Below are 21,855 nucleotides of genomic sequence, written 5' to 3'. Positions count from 1 at the left end.
TCTCCTTTTGCTGCATCTCTCTACTTACCCTTCCTGGGATTTGTCCCTTTGTTATAACCCCCTGTCTGTTGGGATGTGAGAAGAAACAAAACATCTGAAAGATGGTTTTTATCTGGTCCAATGTAAAGAAACTCCTGTCCCCCAGCCTGCCCAGAGAGAGAGGCTTCTCTTCAGCCAGTTGGGCAAACCTATGGATTACAAAGTACAAGGTTCTGATTAATGTGCTGGCAGGGGTGAAAGCACAGACATTTAAGTGATCCAGGGTCAGGCCCCTGGGACAGTCATCCCCAGGCAGGCATGTTATGTCTATGTCCAATCATCCTCCCAATGTGGTGGGGGGTCTCTACCGAAAGCTGAGAACTAGCTGGTAAGGATGGTTATTGTTTCCCATACAAACAGTCCGCACTTCCAGCATTATGTATCATGTAGCATATTTGGTTCCCAAACAGTTGGAGGTGACACATGTCACCAGAAGTGGGGTGGGTCTTAGCTGACTCAGTTAACGCAGAACAATTGACATCCATCAGCCCTGCACTTACAGTGTGGAGCAGATGCAGGCTTGAGCATGGACAAAGATAAAAGAACCTCAAGGAAAGACTCTGAACTGAGGTGATGCCCATAAATGCAGGTATACTGCTTCCATGGAGGCACTGGATCAGTGTGCATTGCAAGTGCACAGAAAATAAGGGATTGGGCACTTGACTGTAACAATGTCAGGGGTTGGTGTGTGTGTGTCTTAATTTATAACCTAGAAAGGGGCGGGGGGGGGAAGGGGCTCATGGAGCCTAAAGTACAGCTCTTGTGCTGCAAGCTGACAGCTGTGTTAAGAGGATATTCCAGAGTGGACACCGACAAGGCTGTCTCACTCTGTAAGCAGGTGGAAGTAATTCACCTCTGCTAACCCCAGAAAATCTCAGCCCCTCCCCCCCCCCCCCCACCCATGAGCAGATGAGATCGGTTTCTTCTGTATTCTTCCAGTCACTTCCTTATTTCCACAATTAACAATTGGATATAAATGCCCATTGGTGCCAAGCTGCCAAATGCCATTTAAATATATGGATGACTTGCAATAACAAATGTAATTCAGGCTCTCCTGCTAGACTCTTGAAAGGCAATTGGGGCCAAGTCCTGCTCTCATATGTATGTAGGACTCTTAACTTTTCTCCCACTAATTTAATTTTGAATTCCTTTATTTTAGGCTATGTGGAAAAACAAAAATAAGCATAAACTCTCCATGAGAGAGTGCAACCAATTGTCCAGTGTTCATGATTTGTCCTCCACTTGACACTGGCCAACAGAGGATGAAAGTCTATTAAGGCTACAGGAGTTACTTTAGCTCAAGTATCAATGCTCACAATTTTAGGTCTAGAGGTCCAGAGTTCAATTCCCCCATGGTCGTGGTGGTCACAAGAGTACTGTCTCCCTGTATCATGCTGCATTGACTTTGCCTCACAAAATGACACCTGCCTCTGCAGCTAGTTGGTACTTAATGTCCTGTAAAAGTGGAGGGCACCATAAATGAGAGAGGAAGTTACATTCATCCTAGCCTTTGCCAGGAGTACCTTGTGAGTATCTGAGAGCAAAATTTCTCCCTAAGGAGAAGTAGAGGATAAACCCAACTGCAGTTTGTAGTTGTTGTGAAATGTGGTGTTAACCAGCTGTCACTTTTCTTCATGGGAGGCAATGTGATCTTTGTGTGAAGAGTTTGATTCTGATCTCACCCATGGTATACCGCAGATTTACTCACTGCTTTCCCTTAGTTGCTCTGCACTGGCACAAGGGTGACCTAGGCCCAGAATTGCTATATAACCCAATCTCTGTCTGTTGACTTCACATGGGAATTATAATTCTGTTTCCCTCCTTTCTAAGAAAACCTCAGTTTAAGCTGTTCTGCAAGATGCGTACAGGACGGACACGGGGCTCAACTCAGAAAAGTCTCACCAGTGCAGCTGTCATTAAAGCAGAGGGCTAGCTTCTGCTGGCAGGTGTGTTTAGCCCCAGCTCAGGAACAGCTCATGGACAAGGCTGTGACTTTCTGTTGCAGTGTTAGAGATTGTCACAGAACTTGAGGCAGCTGAATGAGTGACCTAAGGTGGTGGTTGATTATGAGGGTGAGTCTACGTAGCAGCAGAGGAATGGGAAAGTAAGTATTTAAACAAGGAATGAGTGGAGAGGAGAAATGACAAAACGAAGAGGAAGAAAAAGAGAAATGGAGGCATTAGGGGGAAGAGGGCAGTAGGGGGCAGTGGGGAAAGGAAGAAGGGGCTCCAGGAGAAGTGGGGGGGGAAAGAGGAATGAGGGGGAGCTGCTGGATGGGACCCTAAGTCTGTCCAAAGCAAATCCCTAGACCTATTTGGCACAGCCCCTGGTCACAAGAGCAAGTTGGAAAATTACAAATTTCCATCATTCCTGCTGCCTTCAATTCTGAAGCTTTAAGGAAAACAAACCAGGGTTGCGCTGACAGAAAGATTGAACAGGGCAGCAAGGGGCTTGGAATATATGGAGCTGGAGTCAGCAGGTTCCAGCAAAGGCTGTTTGTATCCCAAGTGCAGTGGCATTGCCCTCTTCGCTCATGCCAGCAGAATCCTTGAATGACTGAAAAGCATTTGCTGCTGTAAACTAGAGACTTGGCTGGGCCACTTGAACCACTGGGGAGACCTTCACCTGGGTGCTTTCGAAGGTGGTTAGGTGGATTAATGACAGTTTCTGACCGGGTTGATTTGTCACATGGGGCAGAATACCAGTGCTGTCTGTTTCTGGCTTTGCATCGTGATAAATCATTGGTGGTTGTCTCTTCACTAGTGTTGGAAAAGTGTGCTGCTCCCCCTTTGTTTGGACCATTTCTCAGGAGATCTCAAACCCTTGAACACCAATGAGGCAGATAAAGGCTATTCCCATTTTACAAGTGGGAAAACGAATGCATAGAATTTAATGGCCTGATTTGTGGAGGCGCTGACCACTGTCAGAACTGTGCCTATAGGGAAGCTGAGCACCCACAATTCCCGAGTATCTGGCCATACACAACCAAAATATTGTGACTCCTAGATGTCTGTCCTAACCACCGTAGCACATTATTTCCATTTGCTCTATTCAGGTTCAACTTGTTCGGTATGGGACAGACTTGTGTGTTTGGAGCTGGGTGATCATGAGCGGTACACAGATGGATTCAGGCTGCGCCAATGCAACACTTTCCCTGTAATAGAAATAGTCAGAATGGGGCAGGTGGACTAAGCAGTTTTCATCTGGAGTTAGGGAGGGTGAATTTTGGAAGGTGACTTTGAACCTGTGGACATGGGATCCTCTTATCTGTGTTCTGCCACTGGGAGTGTCTGCTGTGGTTTTCATACATGAGGAATGCTGTGCTGAGATGTCATGGGTGGTCTGGTTTTCCTACATCGATTACAAGTGAAGACCAAACTCCCCCCACCCCTCCATTGTCCCTGGATTTGGACATGTTTCTCTCTGGGATGGTATCTTAGCCAAAGGCACTCCACCTTGGTGGGATTTGTTCTACTCATCCTTCACTGGTAAGAATAAGACAGGCCTATGTGTGGCAGCCTCATTGGCAGTACCTGGCCCATGCTGTCTGCGCACACCCTTCTGAGGAAAAGCAATGCTTATCTAACATTCATGGTGCTTTACCAGTATTAGCTAATTCACCCTCACCGTCTCGTGGCAGGCAGGTAAGTGTCAGCAGTCCCCTTCTTCCACATCGGTAAATTGAGGCTAGAGAAGAGACTTGACTACTGGGGCTCTGTCTGCAGGGCCTGTGGCAAGGTGGTGCAGTGAGCCTCCAAGCCTGGGTTGACAGGCTCTGGCTCACGCTACCGCATTAACAATAACTGTGTAGATAGTGCTTTTAAACTGTGACTTGAGCTGCAGTCTCTCTCCAGCTATTTTTAGCATGGCAGTGTGAACCTGAGTCTGTTGGCCTGGGTTTGGAGGCTTGCTGCTGTAGGCTGTGTAGACACACCCTAAAAGAGCTGGAACTAGAACTCCTGGTTCCCAGCTCAGCCCACTAGCTCCCTCCTCTCTCAAGACATTACTATTTCAGAATCCCTCACTGCTTGCGAGCCGTGAGGGCACAGAACACCTGCCCTATTCCCATCAGCATGACAGTAGAATGGTAGAATCTAGCTCCCAGACCCAATCTCTCCCGCCGGGACTCACTGCAGATAAAGGAGCCAGTTCCATGTCCAGTAGGATGGAGACCACTCTCTCTTCAATTTCGTAACCCCACGGACAGATGATTGTTCCATACACAGGTCTCCTTTTAATATTTATAACCCAACACAATTACACAATTATGTAAAAACCCAATTACAAGGCTGGGAGGGACACAGTATGTAGTCACATGGGATTTTAACTACTGATCGTTAAAAGGGGGAGGGAATTTTTTTAAAATCTCCCAATCGTTCCCTCCCCAACCCCTAGTTCCAAGACATGAACATGAGTGTATCTGCAATTGCAGGTGTGTTTGGGATGCTGCACATGGCATTAAACTAGATGAGAATCCTGCTTTTTGAGAGGCTACGAACTAATAGAGTGTAGGCCTCATTTGAGGCCTACCAGCCCTTGACAGGGTCTCTTAAGTTGGCAGCATTGGGGTTAATGCTTTCTGATTAGACTTGTGTTTGCAGGAAAACCCTGTGCCTAAGGGAAGCATAGATAGTGTTTGGGTTTGTGTTGGGTTCTTGCCTCTTTCTGATGTGTACTTGTGAGCACTGGAGCAGAGCCCTAAGGAACATGCCCATAGAAGGAGTGAAACTGACCCAGGCTGCTGTAATGGTGGTCAAAGTACCTGGGTTTGGTATTCAGGAAATGCTGCTGAGTGTGCTTCCTGCTCAGAGCTGCTGCAATGCCATTAAGTAATTTCTTGTCCGTTCAGCCTTGTGCTGATTTCACTTTGATTACTCACTGCTTTGAATTTTGCTGTCAGGAAATCCACGTCACCTTGCCACCTCTCCCAAACGTTTGAAGGGCAGTCCCTAAATTGGGTGGGTTTGTCCCTTGCCCTGTGCATGAGGAATCTAAAGTAGCCATGATTTATTGCAGGCTGGGGGGGAGGAGGGAACAACCCCCCCTTCGCAGCATGCGCAGAGGTACGGTGAGGGCTGCATGCACTGTCTGGGCAAGTGCTGCAGCAGAAGAACGTGACACTGCTCAAGGCGTGTGCGGTGGTGGAAAGCCTGCTTCCCTCTCAGCTCCTGCCTACTCAGCAGAGCAGAGGCTGGGCCCAGGACTTAGGGTTACCAGATGTCCTGATTTTATAGGGACAGTCCTGATTTTTTGGGTCTTTTTCTTATATAGGCTCCTATTACCTCCCACCCCGTCCTGATTTTTCACATTTGCTGTCTGGTCACCCTACCAGGACTTGAATCTGATTGGGCAAGACAGGGCACTAACTGCTGGACAGGCAAATCAATGCTGCTAAGAGCCATTCTCTGTGCAGTACGCTGTGTTTTTATCCCTAGCTCTTTCGCTGTCTTCCAGGTTTAGGGAGTGAGCTCTGTCACTTTGCAAACGCTACATTTTACTTTTGGGATTGGTCCTAGTTTTGCAGATGGAGGTGTCCACACACTGCCTCTCTTATATTATCCTCAGAGGTCCAAAATTAGGTGATGCCCTGCTGTCAGCTGATCCCTGAGTACACTCTCTCTCTCTCTCTCCAAGCCCTGACAGTGGTTTAGCTGGAGGGGAGTTACTCCCCATCCACCGATTCCACAGCCTCTGCAGTGCTCCCTTGAGGGATGGGGGTAATGAGCTCAGCATCAATCCTCAGCTGGGCTATCCCTTGTTGTGCCATTGACCTGCCATTCACTGTGCAGTTTTAGAATTCTTGGTAGTGAAGGAGGTCAGTGCTAAGCAAACATGCCAGCGTCCTTGCAGGAGAGCTGCTGCTCCTATGTCTTGCTTATCTCTCGGTTCAAGGTTTGCTGGTGAGATTAGCTGCTCAGCTGTTTGTTTGGATGTGCTCTTGGTCCTTTTTCCATATTGTTCATGGTGAATCCAGTTCTCATTTAACACAGGGATGGGGGGCAGAGGGGAGAGAACAGAAAGGGACCAAGGTGCTGAGATGCACCTACAAACCCAGACTCATGAGCAGAGATTGGATTGGAGGAGACTTTTAATAACCATGCGCAGTGTTTGCTAGTTAAAGTTAGAGGTGGGCCTGAGCCACAAAGTTTGGGTTTGGATCTGAACTTTATGCCTTTGTGATTCAGGCCCAACATTTTAGTTCAGCATGTGATAGAGATCAAACCAGCTGTTACATGTTAATCTGGGGCTGAATTTCCTCAACATTTTAGGGGTCTCAGCTCAGGCATTTAGTCTGATCCCCATCTCCAGTGAAAAGGTTCCCTTACCACAGTGAAGTCGCTGTGTGAATGAGGGCACTCTTGAGAACAGCTCCATCTGAACTCCTGCATGACTTGGGACAGGGTTGATGAGGTTGGTTTTCCTGCCCTATTGCACAAATAATTTAAAACTGGAGATTTACTGTAGGGGCCAGTGCTATATTGCCTGGGGGTCGCGGTCTGTGCAATGGGTGAGAAACCCTAACAATGGAAGTCTTTTCCATCTCTAACATGTGTGTGTGTGTGTACAGACTATTAAAAACCAAGTTTACTGGGCAGGGCCCTTGTCAGGGTTTATTTCCTTCCTTTAACATCTGTACCCTGTGAAGCATGGGACATACAGAAATTGTCTCAGTGAGGGAGGCACAGATATCATCTGGACTGAGAGGGTAATAATATTCATTAGATTAAAACCATAATAATACTTCAGTTCCCACCCTCCACCCCCCTCCATTATGGGAAAATGTACTGGGCTGAGCAAACGCTGATAGGCTCCATAATGCTACGTGGGCCTTACAGCAGAGTAAATGTAATACCTATGCTGTGGGTGTTATTAAGGCACAGCTGTGCTGCTGTAATGCCATGCTGGAGGTGCTCTTTAGGGTGATGGAGGGGGTTTTCCATCGCTGTAGTTAAGCCACTTCTCTGAGCAGCAGTAACTAGATTGACAGAGTTCTTCCATTGACTAGAACGGGGTTAGGTTGGCTTAATGATGTCTCTTGGAGGGGGGCGGGGGGGGTGCATTTTTTCACACCTGTGACTGCTATAGCTAGGTCAATCTAACCTTTAAGGTAGACCAGGCCCAAATGCACTTGTGGGGGTTGCTGAAGAGATCTAGCTGCTTACTGAAGACCACCCTTCCTACTAAACTCCACACACAGCCTCTTTGTGTGGGAGAGCATGTCTGTCGTTCAGTGCGCAGCCTTTTAACATGCTGTCATGGGCAGGATGTGAACCCCCACTCTAAGGAGGCTAGCCCCTGGCTTTGCCCCTTCCACACCCCCTTGCCTGCTGGAATGCCAAGCTCCCCCCCACCGTGGCCAGAGGAGTCCTGGCCAAGCTGTCCCAAGCACTAGCCTGCCTGCCCCAGCTGCCTGGACCACCTGCAGGCGCATTTAACCGCCCCAGCCAACCCAATCATCAGCCCACCCACTCGCCCCAGCCATGCTGGCCTCCCCTTTTCCTGCAATGCCAGCCAGCCACATAGTGCAGTGGCTGGCCAAGCCCCGAGCTCCATAGGCCTGAGCTGAGCCTCCGCCGGCTTTGGGGAAGAGCAGGAGTGAAGGTGGGACCTCGGGGCAGAGCATGAGTGGGGCCACAGTCTGGGTTTGGGGAGGCTTAGCCTCCCCTGGCCTATTATACCCGCTGCCTATGGATGACGTGGTGTTGCGCTTCTGAGCTGTGTCCCCATTGTGGCAAGGCATTAAGACTTGCTGTGTGTTGTGTAGAGAATGCTTATCAATACAGGACTGAGCACTGACTTGCCACCTCCCCCTCTTAAGTTTTACAGGGAAGGGCCTGATTCCCCTTTCACTCACACTGGTTTTCTGACACTGACTTCAAGGGAGTAACTCCTGATCTGGGTCAGTGGGGTGAGAAGAGAACCATGTTCAGTCATCAGGTTTCAGAGTAGCAGCTGTGTTAGTCTGTATTCTCGAAAAGAAAAGGAGTACTTGTGGCACCTTAGAGACTAACCAATTTATTTGAGCATAAGCTTTTGTGAGCTACAGCTCACTTCATGGATGTGGTCAGTGTATTCTTTGTCATGGATCTGTTCCTGTATGGTCTATGGGGGCCTCTACTGGCTGATGTGTGCATTAGATAGTGAGAAGGGAAAGGTGGAGAGAGGATTTGGGGATTGTTGACACCAGATGAATCCAACAGAGCACTTGCAGCGGAGGATCCTATGCTGCTTGAGTTTGTTGAGTTCAAGCATTTGTTGATCATTTGTCAATCAAATACAGAGCACTTTGTTTCTTTCTCTCTCTCCCTCCCACCTTCCCCCATATATGGGGATGTCTTCTATCACGGGGTGATATTGCAGCTCAAGTAGACCTACCCCAGCTGGGTTTAAGGTAGCTAGTTTGGGTCCCAGAGGAGAGTCACGAGGCAGCTCATGCTTCAGCGCTAGCCCCAGGCGTAGTTATCTGGGAGTAGTTGGCTGCGCTTGTACAGCATATGCTGAAGTTCATGCTGCCACAGTTTCGCTGCTCCATCACCCGAGCTAGCAAGATTAAAGCTAGCTCGGGTGCATCACCCTGTGATGGCAGTATAGACATACCCAGAGAGAATGGTGCTGATCCTCTCTCATTAAAATCAGTAGGAGCAGGAACGGGATCCAAAGCACTGAATGGGAATCAAATAACCCTGAATGTTTGAGAATCTCACTGATGGGACAGGCACATCACGGGGAGGGCAGATACCTCAAGAGATCATGGGTTCTCTGAGACCTCAGGGAGGGGACCTTCTTTCTTTTGAACCTCAGGTCATTCCCTGAAAGCTTCTCCCCACCTTCAATTTAATCTTGAGAGCAATACAATAAAATGATTTAAATGGTGTGTTTTAATCCTGGCTGCTTGGAAATGGTCCCTTAATTTTTTCTCCCCAACAGATTATTGGAGTTTTTGACTGACCAGACTTGTTCATGAAATGTGTCTGCTTTTGTCAACATGTGTTGATGTTTGGAAAAACTGAAAACCCCAAAACCAAGACGTTTCTGGTTGAAAATGTTCACTTCTTTGACAGAGAGTCAATTTTTTCCACTGAAAACAAACAAAATAATTTTTGCTTCTAAATTTTTGTCCCCAGCCCCCATTTTCTGTCCAGATCTAGACTAAACCCCCAATGTCTCTTCCTTTTGGGATAGATGGGTGGTTTGCTGCTATCCTCTTCTGAAACCTATGTGGGAGCCCTAGATAGTTCCAGTTTAAAAGGTTATCTGTAATAATGGTAACTAATAATGCCTCTATAGTAATGTATATATTATGATATAGATAAACCTAATTAAAACAAATATTTCTATTAACTGTCAAATTATTCAGATTTGTTTAGGGATAGATAATTCAGTCTTTTGAAATGATCAGCCCAGGACTGGACTTGTCTCTCCTCTATAGTGGCGGGTCTCTTTCAAGTCAGGGGTGAGGTGCGTTGTTATGGGGTAGAGGACACTATTGCTGCCATGACGATACTTGCTTTGGGAATAAATTGAGGCTTTAGGGTTATCACCAGTACTAAATTCCCTGTGCATTGAAATGACCAGGATAATAATCTGCACTTGCGTAGCACTTCGCAGCTGAGGATTTCAAAACCATTCACTAATTGAGCCTCTCCTCTCCCTTGTGAAGTAGGTAAAGGTGCCCATTTTACAGAATGGAAGCGGTGGCACAGAGGGATGAAGTGATTTGCTCATAGTGATACAGCATCTGAATCAGGAATAGAATCCAGGAATCCTAGCTCACTAGTCTAAGTGCTCGAGGGGACACACTTGGTGAGACAGCAGTAGAGCTCAAGAATTTCAAGTCTCAGTCCACTGTTTCAAACCATAGGACAGACATACATATTGTAGGTGGGCATTGTACTCAAGATAGCGTCTGAAAATGGCTTTAAAATTTGATTGCTAGAATGAAACAGAATTGGGAAGAATAGTGAAGTGTGATCAGCTGGGGTCCTAATCTGCTCAGGGGTTGCACGTTACAGCTGCTTACAAAACTCCACCAGTGGGTTGGGCTGTAGTAAGGTCCAGGATACACCCTCTTTCCTCCTCCACAGGGAGGCTGTCCTAGATTTTTTTTTTTTTCCCCCTCTCTCAGCTGTACTTATACCTCAGAAGCTAGAAGCCCTGCAACAAAAAAAGAACGAAGAAACACAAAGCAAGACTCAGCTAGCATGATGGCCCGGTGCGCTCCACAGCTTATCCGCACCTTGCTAAACGGACTTAATTTGGGCAAAGTTCAGTCTTTTCAATGCCTCAGAGTAGCGGAGCACAATCAGGCACCTGTCAGCCTGCAGCCAAAGAGAAGCTTCGGCTCCACACACAGGCTCCATGATGTCCCAAGGGACACAGGGTAAGCAAAAGACTCAACTCTACCTCATTTCTTCCAGGATCTTTCAAGAAAGACAGTCTGACCCCATCTACCTGGGGCCACGTGCCTCTATCTCAGCCTGCTGAGGTGCAGGGGTGGGACAGACAAATTAGTTTAAAAGAGGATGTTTAAAATAAATAGCAATCAATCCCCTAGCTAGGTGAGAATGGCACCGTGAATAGCCCGGTCTGTGGGAGGTAGGGCTTCACCTGTATCTAGAATGAAAGAGGCAAGGCCACCTGAGGGACAATTGGGGTGGATGTTATGCTGAATCTGTGCATGGTTCTTGCCCTGTGTTCTCACTAGCTTATTGTACATGGTGTCCTAAAGGGAGAGACGTCGACAGGGGGTTGAATTGGGACAGTAGGTAATATTTAGTGGGGGGGTGAGTAGCCACTTAGGGCAAGTTCAGCATGTGTTGTGCATACCTCATGTATTTAGATCTGAGTGAGTTCCAGCAAATGCTGGGGACTAGCTGGGTTCTAGTATTTCTCTGACTGTGGTAACATTTATGTACCTTGGGGGTGGAGGAAGAGACAGAGGCCCAGAGATATGCAGTGGCTTTGACAAGGTCACACAGCAGGTCAGTGGAAAAGCCAGGTTCCTGAGTCCAGCTGAACCGCACTTCCTCAGCCTCTCTGCTCAGACAGCCAAAAAGGGGGCCAATTAATGCAAACCATGACTGTGTTTTTTGTGATGTGGACCCCTGTTTGGTAGAAATTGGTCTGAGACTTGCATCATTTTCCCTTTGCGTCCAAGCACCCATGTCATAAATATAAAGGGAAGGGTAACCACCTTTCTGTATACAGTGCTATAAAATCCCTCCTGGCCAGAGGCAAAATCCTTTCACCTGTAAAGGGATAAGAAGCTAAGGTAACCTCGCTGGCACCTGGTGCCTTCCCTTTATATTTATGACAACCCATCAGAAAATAAATACACTCCGTCACTGCCAGTAGGGCTGGATTCCCAGTGTGCGACGACAGCTTCCAGGACCCATTTTCCAATATAGTAGCTTTACATACTCTAATGCCGCAGGATGGTTTATATTTCAGCACCTGAGGGAAAGGTGAGGTCATGTTATGTGTCCTAAAGATGTCAAATACTTCACCTCAGTAACCATTTTTTCTCCAAAAAGGCCAGTGGGGTTTAAGGAATTACAGATATCCCCTCAGAGTTTTATTAGTGTAGTGTGGTGTGGGTTTTTGAAGGATGTATTCAACACATGGCCTGTGGCTGGCCAAGGCTTCTAGCTACAGCCACGTGAGTTTGGATTCTGACCTTGTCCTTCACTCCCCAGCTGGTAAGGCTCACAGCATCTGCAGGCAGCAGACCGTGCACTTCTTAGCCGGAAGCCAGCACCTCATATAACACTGCACTGACTGTCACCCTCGCAGCTGGGAGCAGGAGGTTCTCAGGAACTCCTTCTTGGGGGCAATACAGCTGACTCCACAATTACTGTAGGGTTTGTTACACTATGAACATACAAACAGGAACACAAGTTGAGTGTTTTGGGTTTTTTTTTTTAAATTCTCCCTGTTTTCTCTTGGATGGATTCCACCATTTATTTACATTTTCCCCTTGCCCCTAAGGATCTCCCAATCTTTACATCCCTCCACAGTTCTTGGGCAAGCATGCTGGAGCCGTCTGCCTTCCTAGTGGATGGATCCCAATAAGAGCTTCTATTTAATCGGCCACAGGGGGCACTGTTGAGCAACATGGGTTCCTCACTTTCCACTCAGGGATGCACCGTAGGGCAGGGACCAAGCTGCAAACCCACCTCTCGGTCATGGTACTACACCAAACAGTAACTAATGGCGGTTCTCGAGCATGTGAGCTCTTTGTGCAGAAGGACTTTAAGATCCCATCAGGATAGCACATTCTAGAGAGGCTCCTGTTCTTTGATAGGACTGTCTTTTAATGATGAGTCTGCCAGCTAAAGGATGGTGGAGACTATTGAGGAATAAGGACTGGGAGAAGGCCCATTCCTATCAACCCAGCTCTTCTTAAATTCACAAGGTAAAAATCACTTCCTTCTCCTTTTGCAGAATTCCAGCCCAGGGCCAGACCCCAGAAGCAGTTTGGAAATTGTGGGGGTCAGCAAATCCATCATTGGATTAGCTGTTAAAAATGTCTTAAATCAGGCATAAACTGAGCACTGCAGCATCTGGCAGGTCAGGTATACTGCCTTACAGCTGCTTTCTGCACTTTTGAAAGAAAGTCCCCCAGGAATCAGAGTATGCCTCCTTGGGCCCAAACAAGCAACAGGTCAACCCTCTACAATCAGATCAAAGCATTTATATTTGATGCAAAAGCAAAGAGCCAATGGGCTTGGATTAGGAAAGGGGTATTTCACTGGCACCAAATCCGTGGGTGGCTTTAAAAGCAGAATATCAATTGAAAGCGTAGAGCCCAGTGCTGCAAGCCTGCCTCTAATTTAGTGTGGTTTGTTATTACCCGTATTGCCCGTGATGTACAGGAACTTTCCAAATACTTGAGAAGGATGGTCCCTGCTCCAAGGAGCTCACTGTCTAAGGACAACTAGTGAGGGAAAGAGGACCAAAGGCAATTTAGATACAAGGCAACTTTGCTCACGGTAAGCAGCACAGCAGTAGTGGCGTTTTAAGGACTTAAGTGTGGGCAGGGTAGAAGCCTTGCAGATTTACTCAAGGAGGTTGTGCCATACGTGGGGGGCAACACAGGAATAGATATGGAGGAGGTTGTGTGAGAAGCTGACCAATGGAGAACAAGGCTGGGGAATATAGGCAAAGCAGGGTGTTTGTGGGGGCAGGCTTGACAAGGGAGGCTCCTGAGGTAAATGGTGCTATTCTGTGAGAGTAAGGGATGCAGAATCAAATGCAGAGTTTCTGGGTGGGTCTGAGTTTTACCTCAAGTCTCTCACCAGTTCTGATGGTATCTTCTCTAACTGGTTCTGAAGGAGCTCCACTTGTGTTAAGGGTAATGTGGAAGGGTAATGTGTTAATTTCTCTGTGGAAAAGAAAGGGAACTTGTAGTTCTTCCAAACAAATGTGATCTGAGTAGGCTTTAATCTGCTAGCAAAGATTAAGAAAAATCTAGAAAAAGGGCCCAGCCAGCAAAATGGAAAACACAATATGCCACTTTATCTGACCTTAGAGAAAGGAGTTGTAGCGATAAACCTGTTTAATGGGACTTATGAACAGCCACTATCAACTGTTTTCCTTTTTAATTAGTTTGTTGCTTACTAAATTCTTTCCAGCAATACTTTTTGACACCATGCTTTTTCATGTGGCCTTATAAAATCTTTGAAAAAATAAACAAACATTTAAAGGGCCACTCACTCCTCTACTAGTTTTCTGTATCATGTAGAGCCTGAGGGGACTAGTGACTGTGGGTGCTTCAGTTTTTGAGATGCCCAAATTGAAACATCTTGGAGAAATCTTCAGAAAATGCTGAGCACCTGCCTCTGAAAATGAGACACATTTAAAGTGTCTCAAATTGGATACCCAAAATCACTAGTCTCTCTTGAAAAATCTTGGTCCAAGATTTTGTTAAGGAGCAACAAGAGTTTTGCAAAATGTAATATGAATAGGAATTTGTCATTTTTACATCATGACAGATCAACAAGGGTTTTGAATCTTATGTTTAAATATTCCCCTGCAGGGTGGGAATAATAGTCTGTGAAGACCTGAGTGTGAAACTGACTAGTCTAGTAAGGCAGGAGATCCATAGAAGGAATGGTTGCTTACACCTATGCACCCATCCACCACATGCATAATAAGACAGCATGTTGTAACCACACGGAGGCAAGCTGTAGAGTCCTGTTTGACAAGCCAGAGAAATCTTCCAAATCATTTCAGTCCTCTAAACAGTGAGATTCACACTGCAGGATGTATGAGATTATCAAAGTAAACAGCCTAAATTATTCATTCAGCTTTACTAATCTAAGGCAGTGATGTTAAGGTGTAATGATTTTTAAAAATAAAAGATTGATAAATACCTAGCAATGATAATGGGTTTGGCAGTTGTTGATCTAAAAGTGCCTTACAAAGCGGGTTATCATCGCTGCCATTATACAAGGAGTCAGTGGCAACAGGACTCGGGGTGCCTTATTCTCAGTCCAGTGCTCTGTCTGCGGCACCATGCTGTCACTCAGCTGCAACAGTACCCACTTAATCAAGTACATGACTTGGGGCATGATCCCACATTAATTTCTTATGCTGAATTCCCTTTGAAGTCAATGGAAGTTCCATGCCTGGGTGGTTGTAGCACCGGTGCCTTAGTGATGGTTGAAGCTCTAAAGCTCACAGAAGGTAGGTGAAGGTTGGAGTTTGCTTTTCCTTCTTCCAAAGCATTTTGCCCATCTCTAAATGCAATCCCAACACTTTGCCTTTCCCTATTTTGAAGGATCCAATCCTTTTATTCAGTTTCTTGGACAAATAGGAAAGATTCCAGGAGGCACAGGCTTCAGACATCTGAGAAGAAGTTCCACAGACAGTTAAATGACTTGTTCTGTTGAGAGAGAGAGAGAGAGACTCGGTCAGTCTCACTGTTGTGGGGGTTGAAATGGCTCTGAATATTTTCTCTGCCTAGTAAAACGGGACTGTGCTGCTTGCCTCTGGCTGCAATAGGCCATTTTTGTTACTCATGTGATATGAGTGTGTGTATAAGAACCCATTCCTCCTGTAGTACAGGTCTCCTGCCTGACTTCTCTCCCTGTTTTCATCTCCAGGGGGTCCTGCGCTGAAAAATGTTCTAGGTATTGCTTTATGATTGAAACTCCCTGAAAAGCAATAGGCAGACCCCCTAATTTTAAGGTACATGATTCTCTGAATTATACCTTACCTATCTGAATTATGTGGCATTGGGAAAACACAGAGGGGGCTCCTGAAAATGACAAGGAAATAAGACAACCCTTCTGCTCCCTTCTCCTGCCAGTTTAGATTAAATCTAGGCAGAGGCTTTTTCAAGAGATAATCATCAGTGTTTCAAATTTTCTACCACTGGAGACTACTGATGGAATCCATATTACTAGGATTCAAGAGAACAATTAATTATTTAGCGAGATACTGTAACAAGGGCATAATCGTGACGATTAATGCTAGTGATCAACTATTATCTAAGAGTATAGATGGCGCTAGACACAATCATGGTGATTCTGGATCACTGGTGCAGAGTTAATCTGATCAGTAAGCTTGGTAGAGGGAAGGAATTTCAACTCTCTTCCCCACAGTGGAATTTTCACAGGTAATTTTTTTCACCTGCTTCTGAAGGATTGATCAGGGACCATTCATTACAATCAGGTAGGTATATGCTACATGTTCTATCCAATACATTTGGGAATGGTAGAGGGGAATGAAAACTGTCTGACCTAGGTTCACAGTTGCTGACTTTCCAAAGTGCCAGGGGGTGCTTGACCCCTGGCTCTGCCCCGACTCCTCCAAGGCCCCACCCTTGTCTCTTCTCACCCCACCCCACTTCTTCCCATCCGGTTCCACCCCCTTCCCTGAGCACACCGTGTCCTCGCTCCTTCCCCCTCCCTCCCAGCCTCCTGCACACTGCGAAACAGCTGTTCTCTGCAGGCAGGAGGTGCAGGGAGGGAGGGAGAGGCATTGATGCGTGGGGCCCACGGGCAGGAGGTGCTAGGGGGTGGGGAGAAGCTGATAGGGGGGCTTCTGATGGGTGCTCAGCACCCACCATTTTTTCCCTGTGGGTGCTCCAGCCCTGGAGCACCCATGGAGTCGGCACCTATGCCTAGGTCCTTCTCATCTGTTTCTGCAGTCACTGATAGAAATAAATCAACGGAGGACTCCCTATACTGGAAATAATTGATTTCTGCCTGCTGCACAGCACAGCTGGGGATGAACACATTGCATAAGCATTCCCAGGTGTTGCTTCAGCTATCTCCGGAATATCCCTACTAAACGAGTTTTCCCTCCGCTTACTTCTTGGGCTTTCTGAGCAAGTGAGCCTGATGCAACTGAGCCTAAATACAATATAGCACATCCTTCGGGGCAGCTACACTGGAAACTTCAGAGTGTCTGGTATACGCTTAGGTCATTTGATTTTGTGTGCTTGCACTCTATGGACATATTGCTAAGAAATCGGTAGACTGTGTTATAATTTCCCAGCACATCTGAGCGTCACTGCTTGTTTCTTTGTCCCTTGGGTTTCCAGGAATGTGGCCTTGCTGAGTTTTGCTCACTTTAAATCTTACTCTGACTGTGAGAAACTGGGTGCTGTTTCAGTCAGCCTTGTATAAGGGGCAAACCAGAGGATTGCAGGCTTGGCCAATTCTCTCTACTAAACAAACACATCATTCTCAAGGCTGAAAAACCTTCTTCTGATGCCAGCAACGACAAAAGCAAGGCCACCTGGCTGCAGCAACACTTCTGTTGCTCAGGAATGTATCAGAAGCTGCTAGATGGGTGACATCCCTTTCTAGAGGGCTGAGAGAGCAACCTGCAAAGTCAACCAGGGAGACTGAGCTGCTGTGAAGTTCTGTTGGCTTTGGAGACAATTCCTGCCTTTTGAATTCACAGGAGTATGGGCAGGTCCCCGTTCAGAGGTGCTATGCAGAACGATGCCATTGTATTCAGTGTGCCACTCTGTCAGTCCATCAAGTTCTGAACGGCTCAGAGAGCTGGTGGTGTGATATGCTTCTAGGCCACCAGTGCACCTCTTGACTAGGCCAATATTGTTTACTATTTGGCTGTTCAGTGGTTGATAGGAAATGAGTTGGGGGAGGGTATCAGTCTAGCTCCTATGGGACAGATGTCCCCACATGGGTGGCATGAATTGGCCATCTTCTTGTCAAAGTTGGTGTAGAGGGCAAAAGCTTAGAAAAGAGATGACTGGGGCGGGGGGTGGGAGGGTATAAGAGAGCTCTATAAAATCATGAATGGTGTAGAGAAAGTGAATAAGGAAGTGTTATTTATCCCTTCACATAACACTATAACCAGGGGTCACCCAATTAAATTAATAAGTAGCAGGTTTAAAACAAACATAAGGAACACAAGGCACAGTCAACCTGTGGAATTTGTTGCCATGGGATGTTGTGAAGGCCAAAAGTGTAACTGGGTTCAAAAAGAATAGCTAAGTTCATGGAGGGTAGGTCCATCAATAGCTATTAGCCAAGATGGTCAGGGACACAACCCCATGCTCTGGGTACCCCTAAACCTCTTATTGTCTGAAGCTGGGACTTGATGACGGGGATGGATCTCTCACTAATTGCCCTACCCTGTTCATTCCCTCTGAAGCATCTGGCACTGACCACTGTCAGAAGACAGGATACTGGGCTAGATGGACCATGGGTCTGACCCAGGATGGCTGTCCTTATGTTCTTAAGGACTGAATGAGATACAGAGGCTGATCTTTTCCTCTCCTCCCTGGAGGTGGTTCTTCTAGGTCAGTGTTGGCAGGCCTGTTCTGTGGATAACTATAGGACTTAGGTCTCTTGGGCTGTCAATTTAAATTGCAAATTCCCTTCTGCAAGAATGATTTCACCTCATCTGAGATTTCCACTTCTCTCTTGGATGTTGTTTTCGGAGCTCCTCACCTGTCACGTTCGCACTGTCGGTCCTGATGTTGTAACCTTGGGGTGTGAGGTTTCTGACGTTTTACTGTAGTGATTTTTGAACCTCAAAGCATTCAGCAGATGGTGAAGTTCAGCATCTGTAATTCAAATGTAATTGATCTGCCAAACCGGGCCAGAACAGGTTGTTTCATGAGATTTCCAGAGCCAGCATGCAGCCAGCTTCTCTTGGGGTGTCTCGACAGCTTTGCTTCCAGGAGGAGCCCAGAGCAGCGCAGGCAGCTGTGAAAACTCTCAGCGATGCAATTGTTAGCGACGTTCTGTTTAAGCCTGGCGCAAAAAAGTCTTTTTTTATCTGACTTGTTTGGCCACCCCTTAGGTATTGTGGAGGTAGCACTGTGTGGGAAGCACAGTTGGGTTACCAAAATCCTGCCTCTGTTCTTGCATAGGAGATGTGTAACAGAAATACACGAGCCACAGAAATGCTAATGGGACCCATATGACTTTTAGGACCTCCATATGATGAAGCTTTTGTGCTTGCAGTTTATAGATCACACAGACTGTCAATGTTTCCTGCCATGGCATACCCTGGGGAACCCAAGTAAAGTCACAAGTGTATGTTTTAGAGCAGGCTCAGGGACCAGCTGTGTTTAATTGATAGCCCTCTGTTGTGATCCCCCTTTCTATACTACATTCTCCATAGTTCCCTGTCTCTTTTCTCCAGCCAACAGAAATCTGATTAGGTTGCATTCATGCAAAGAAGGGCATATGGGCTGGGTGATTTAATATCCAGAGAAGATCCCTCTCTATCTTTTGACCAGCAATTCAGAATATCCTAAGCAAAGGCAGAAAGAACCCATCTCAGGTTTTACACAGTGCTTGCTGGGTCTGATCTATTGTTATTGCTATAATGCAATAGTTATATTACAGGCAACATACCTAGGATGATTTGTTGTAGGCATCCCTGTAGAAATGGGTTGTGAGTTTTATGCAGACTTCCAGCCAGAATGGGCATATTCAGAAAAGTCCCTGGACATTCACCTTCACATAGAGTTTTAGGGCCAAATCTAGCCTAGTGAAAATGGGGGTGATTTCCATTCATACGCTAAAAGCTATATCCCCCTTATGATGAGGATGAATTTAGCTTTTAGTGTATTATCAAGGCTCTTGGTGACTCTTTCAGGGGTTGAACTAACAAAGAGTAGAAATGGAGCATTTAGCAAATAATCCTCCTGGGGGAAAAAAAGAGTGAGCCCCTGTTGCATAATTTAAATCTAATCCTGAGCAGCTTTACCATGCAGTATCCTCACTTCACTCCATATAGGATTAGCCCAGAGAGCCCCCCCCCCCAGCAATAGCAAATGTCTAGCAAGCTCTTTGGGTTTAAGTCAACAGTCTCCCACCCCTTGCCCATACACAGGTACGCTCATTCACCCTTAACCACATGTCTATTCTTAGAAACATTTGAGGAAGGGGTAAAGTTTGTGTCCGTTCAGATTTGAATGGCTCTAGTTTGCCCTTCCCTGTGCAGTGAATGGCAAGGACTGACACACGAAGATAGTAGTGTAGGTACTTTCATGCAACGGCATTGTAGCCTTTCAAGAAGCTGGGTGCTTATGTAAATTCCTCATGTGATCACTGCCTCGTTCTCCTGCTCAGCCGGCAGCTGTTTCATAGGCAGCAGTGGCCCAGCTTCCACTGACCTCCTGTAACTTGTTTGACAGCTCTGCGGACAGAGTGACGGTGCATTTTATAAACCGGGATGGAGAGAGACTCACGGCCACAGCCAAAGAAGGGGAGAGTTTGCTGGAAGTGGTGGTTAATCAAAACCTGGGCATCGATGGCTTTGGTAGGTGCAATAATAAAGCTCCCAAGGGTCAAACACAAAATGTGAAATAAACAATGCAGGGAATTGCGAGACTGAAGACGCGCTTGCAATGATCTGGCAACGTCACTCACTGTTCTGGTTATCATCAGTTCTGCAGTTGGGTCAAACTCGGATCGCTGAACTGGGGGCCAGCTCCTCTCTCTCTCTGCCACACGGTCGTTAGTGAGTATGTATGTGTCCAGGGTGCAGGGGTTTCACATCCCTGTCTCATTTAAAGGGCCAGAGCGGCAATATCTGTGCAACTCCCATCCTAGCTGGCACCCCCTGGACTGTATTAATGAAGTTATTTATTTATCTGGATGTATCAATTATGTTCATATTTCAACTATGTATTCATTTGGCTTTGGGATCCTTCTGGTTAAGAGGTGCGGGGCCGCCAGTAAATGTGTTAATAGCAAGACTGGCTCCTTGATTTCCCTCTGAAACCTCTCCTGATGTACTTTCGGCCTGGGTATAGGCAGGGCCACCTCTTTTCACAGTTCCTCAAGAGTGTCTACTCTCCCTCCTTGCTGTTCTCTGATGCACTGTGCTGACCCTTCCCACTTCCTGCAGGTGCCTGTGAAGGTACATTGGCCTGCTCCACGTGTCACCTCATCTTTGAGGAGGATGTCTTTCAAAAGTTGGATGCCATTACAGACGAGGAGCTGGACATGCTGGATTTGGCCTATGGACTCACTGATACGTAAGCATTTTTGCCTGTTGGAGTTGGCACACAGAAATGTACCACTTTCTGGACTGGGAACGTTCTGTCTCGCTCCTCGTAGTTTAGACTCTTAGTGTTTATAGGGCACCAGTAACTCAGAGGGTGTAATTTATTTTCTATTACGAACGTGTCTTAAGAATCTCCTTCTTCTGGGGGAGTGGGAGGGTAGTGCTAGCTCCATCCTTTGATAGCTGAGCTGTTGAATGAATCTGGAGACAAACGAAATGGTACGGGCATTGGTGGTGGGAGCTAGTGGGCTCTTTCCTTTGCCATAAAAATGTATGAAACTCACTCTGTTGTCTGCTTTTCAGATCACGTCTAGGCTGCCAGGTGTGTGTTAAGAAGGCGATGGATGGTCTGACTGTCCAGGTCCCCATGGAGGTTGCTGACATGAGGAGAGAGCTGGAAGTGGGAAAGCAAAGCAAATAATAATATTAGTAACTGGCATTGGCACCTGCACAAAGCCTTCCCTTAGATTTAGGTGTGTTTTTTTAAGTATATTATATTTTGTTGTCTCCATTGAGCCTTGTGACCAGTTTGCATTAGGTCACATAGGCCCTGATTCAGAATCCATCCCTATTCAGCAAAGCTCTTCCTTACACATGTGCTAAACTTGAAGGACTTAAGCACATGCTTAGAGTTAAGAACCTGCTTAAGTCCGCTGAAGTTCAACAAGACACCTCAATGTTTTGCTTAAATGCTCTGCTGAAGTAGGGCCATAGTAAACACAGGTGATTCTCTCCCTTCCTTGAAGTTAAGGACATCCCAACAGTTACTGGCGAATTTTGCTGGATCTGGCTACTTAACTGTAGAGAGACTTCCCATTCTGACATAGTTGGGGGAACGCTAGTGCCATAAAATCATAACTGCATGCATCAGCTTGATTAAATAGTCTAAGTTAGTTTGATAAATAGCAATGGATGGGTAACCTTCAGGATTCTGCCATTTTACATAGATGGATTTTTTCCCATAAATATGAACTTCTTGTGCCAATGTGCACTAACTGTGCTAATTTCTCCAAATATTTGCTCCTTTCTCCACTATTGTATCACATTCTAGCTCAAAAATAAAAGGCTAATCACTGGGTTTCTAGACCAATTAAATTTGTTTTCCTGATGTGGTTGATAGTACAATGAAAGAAATGGAGATCTGGGGCATGAACATGCAGTTGCTGTTTTAAAAGATATATTTTACCTCCTGGATTCTCTCAGATGCAGTCAGAGGTGTGACTGCAGCCTGTGTAGTCATACCCAAGATCACTTGGATCTGTCTCAAATAACAATAGCCGTGAAGCCACAGCAGCCTAGCGAGAATAA

At 46.3% G+C, this 21,855-nt stretch overlaps 1 protein-coding gene across 1 annotated transcript; it reads left to right on the top strand.

The window, feature by feature from the left end:
* Positions 1 to 10,241: 10,241 nt before the first annotated feature.
* Positions 10,242 to 20,968, top strand: LOC144270518 (adrenodoxin-like). The gene is made up of 4 exons (XM_077827017.1): positions 10,242 to 10,420; positions 19,673 to 19,797; positions 20,389 to 20,518; positions 20,851 to 20,968. Exons 1-4 carry the CDS (start codon positions 10,242 to 10,244, stop codon positions 20,966 to 20,968), a joined length of 552 nt encoding a protein of 183 aa, XP_077683143.1.
* The last annotated feature ends 887 nt before the right edge of the window (positions 20,969 to 21,855 follow it).

The sequence above is a fragment of the Eretmochelys imbricata genome, chromosome 9 (assembly GCF_965152235.1).
Source record: "Eretmochelys imbricata isolate rEreImb1 chromosome 9, rEreImb1.hap1, whole genome shotgun sequence".
Taxonomy (NCBI): Eukaryota; Metazoa; Chordata; order Testudines; family Cheloniidae; genus Eretmochelys; species Eretmochelys imbricata.
This window is presented reverse-complemented; position numbering and strand designations above follow the sequence as displayed.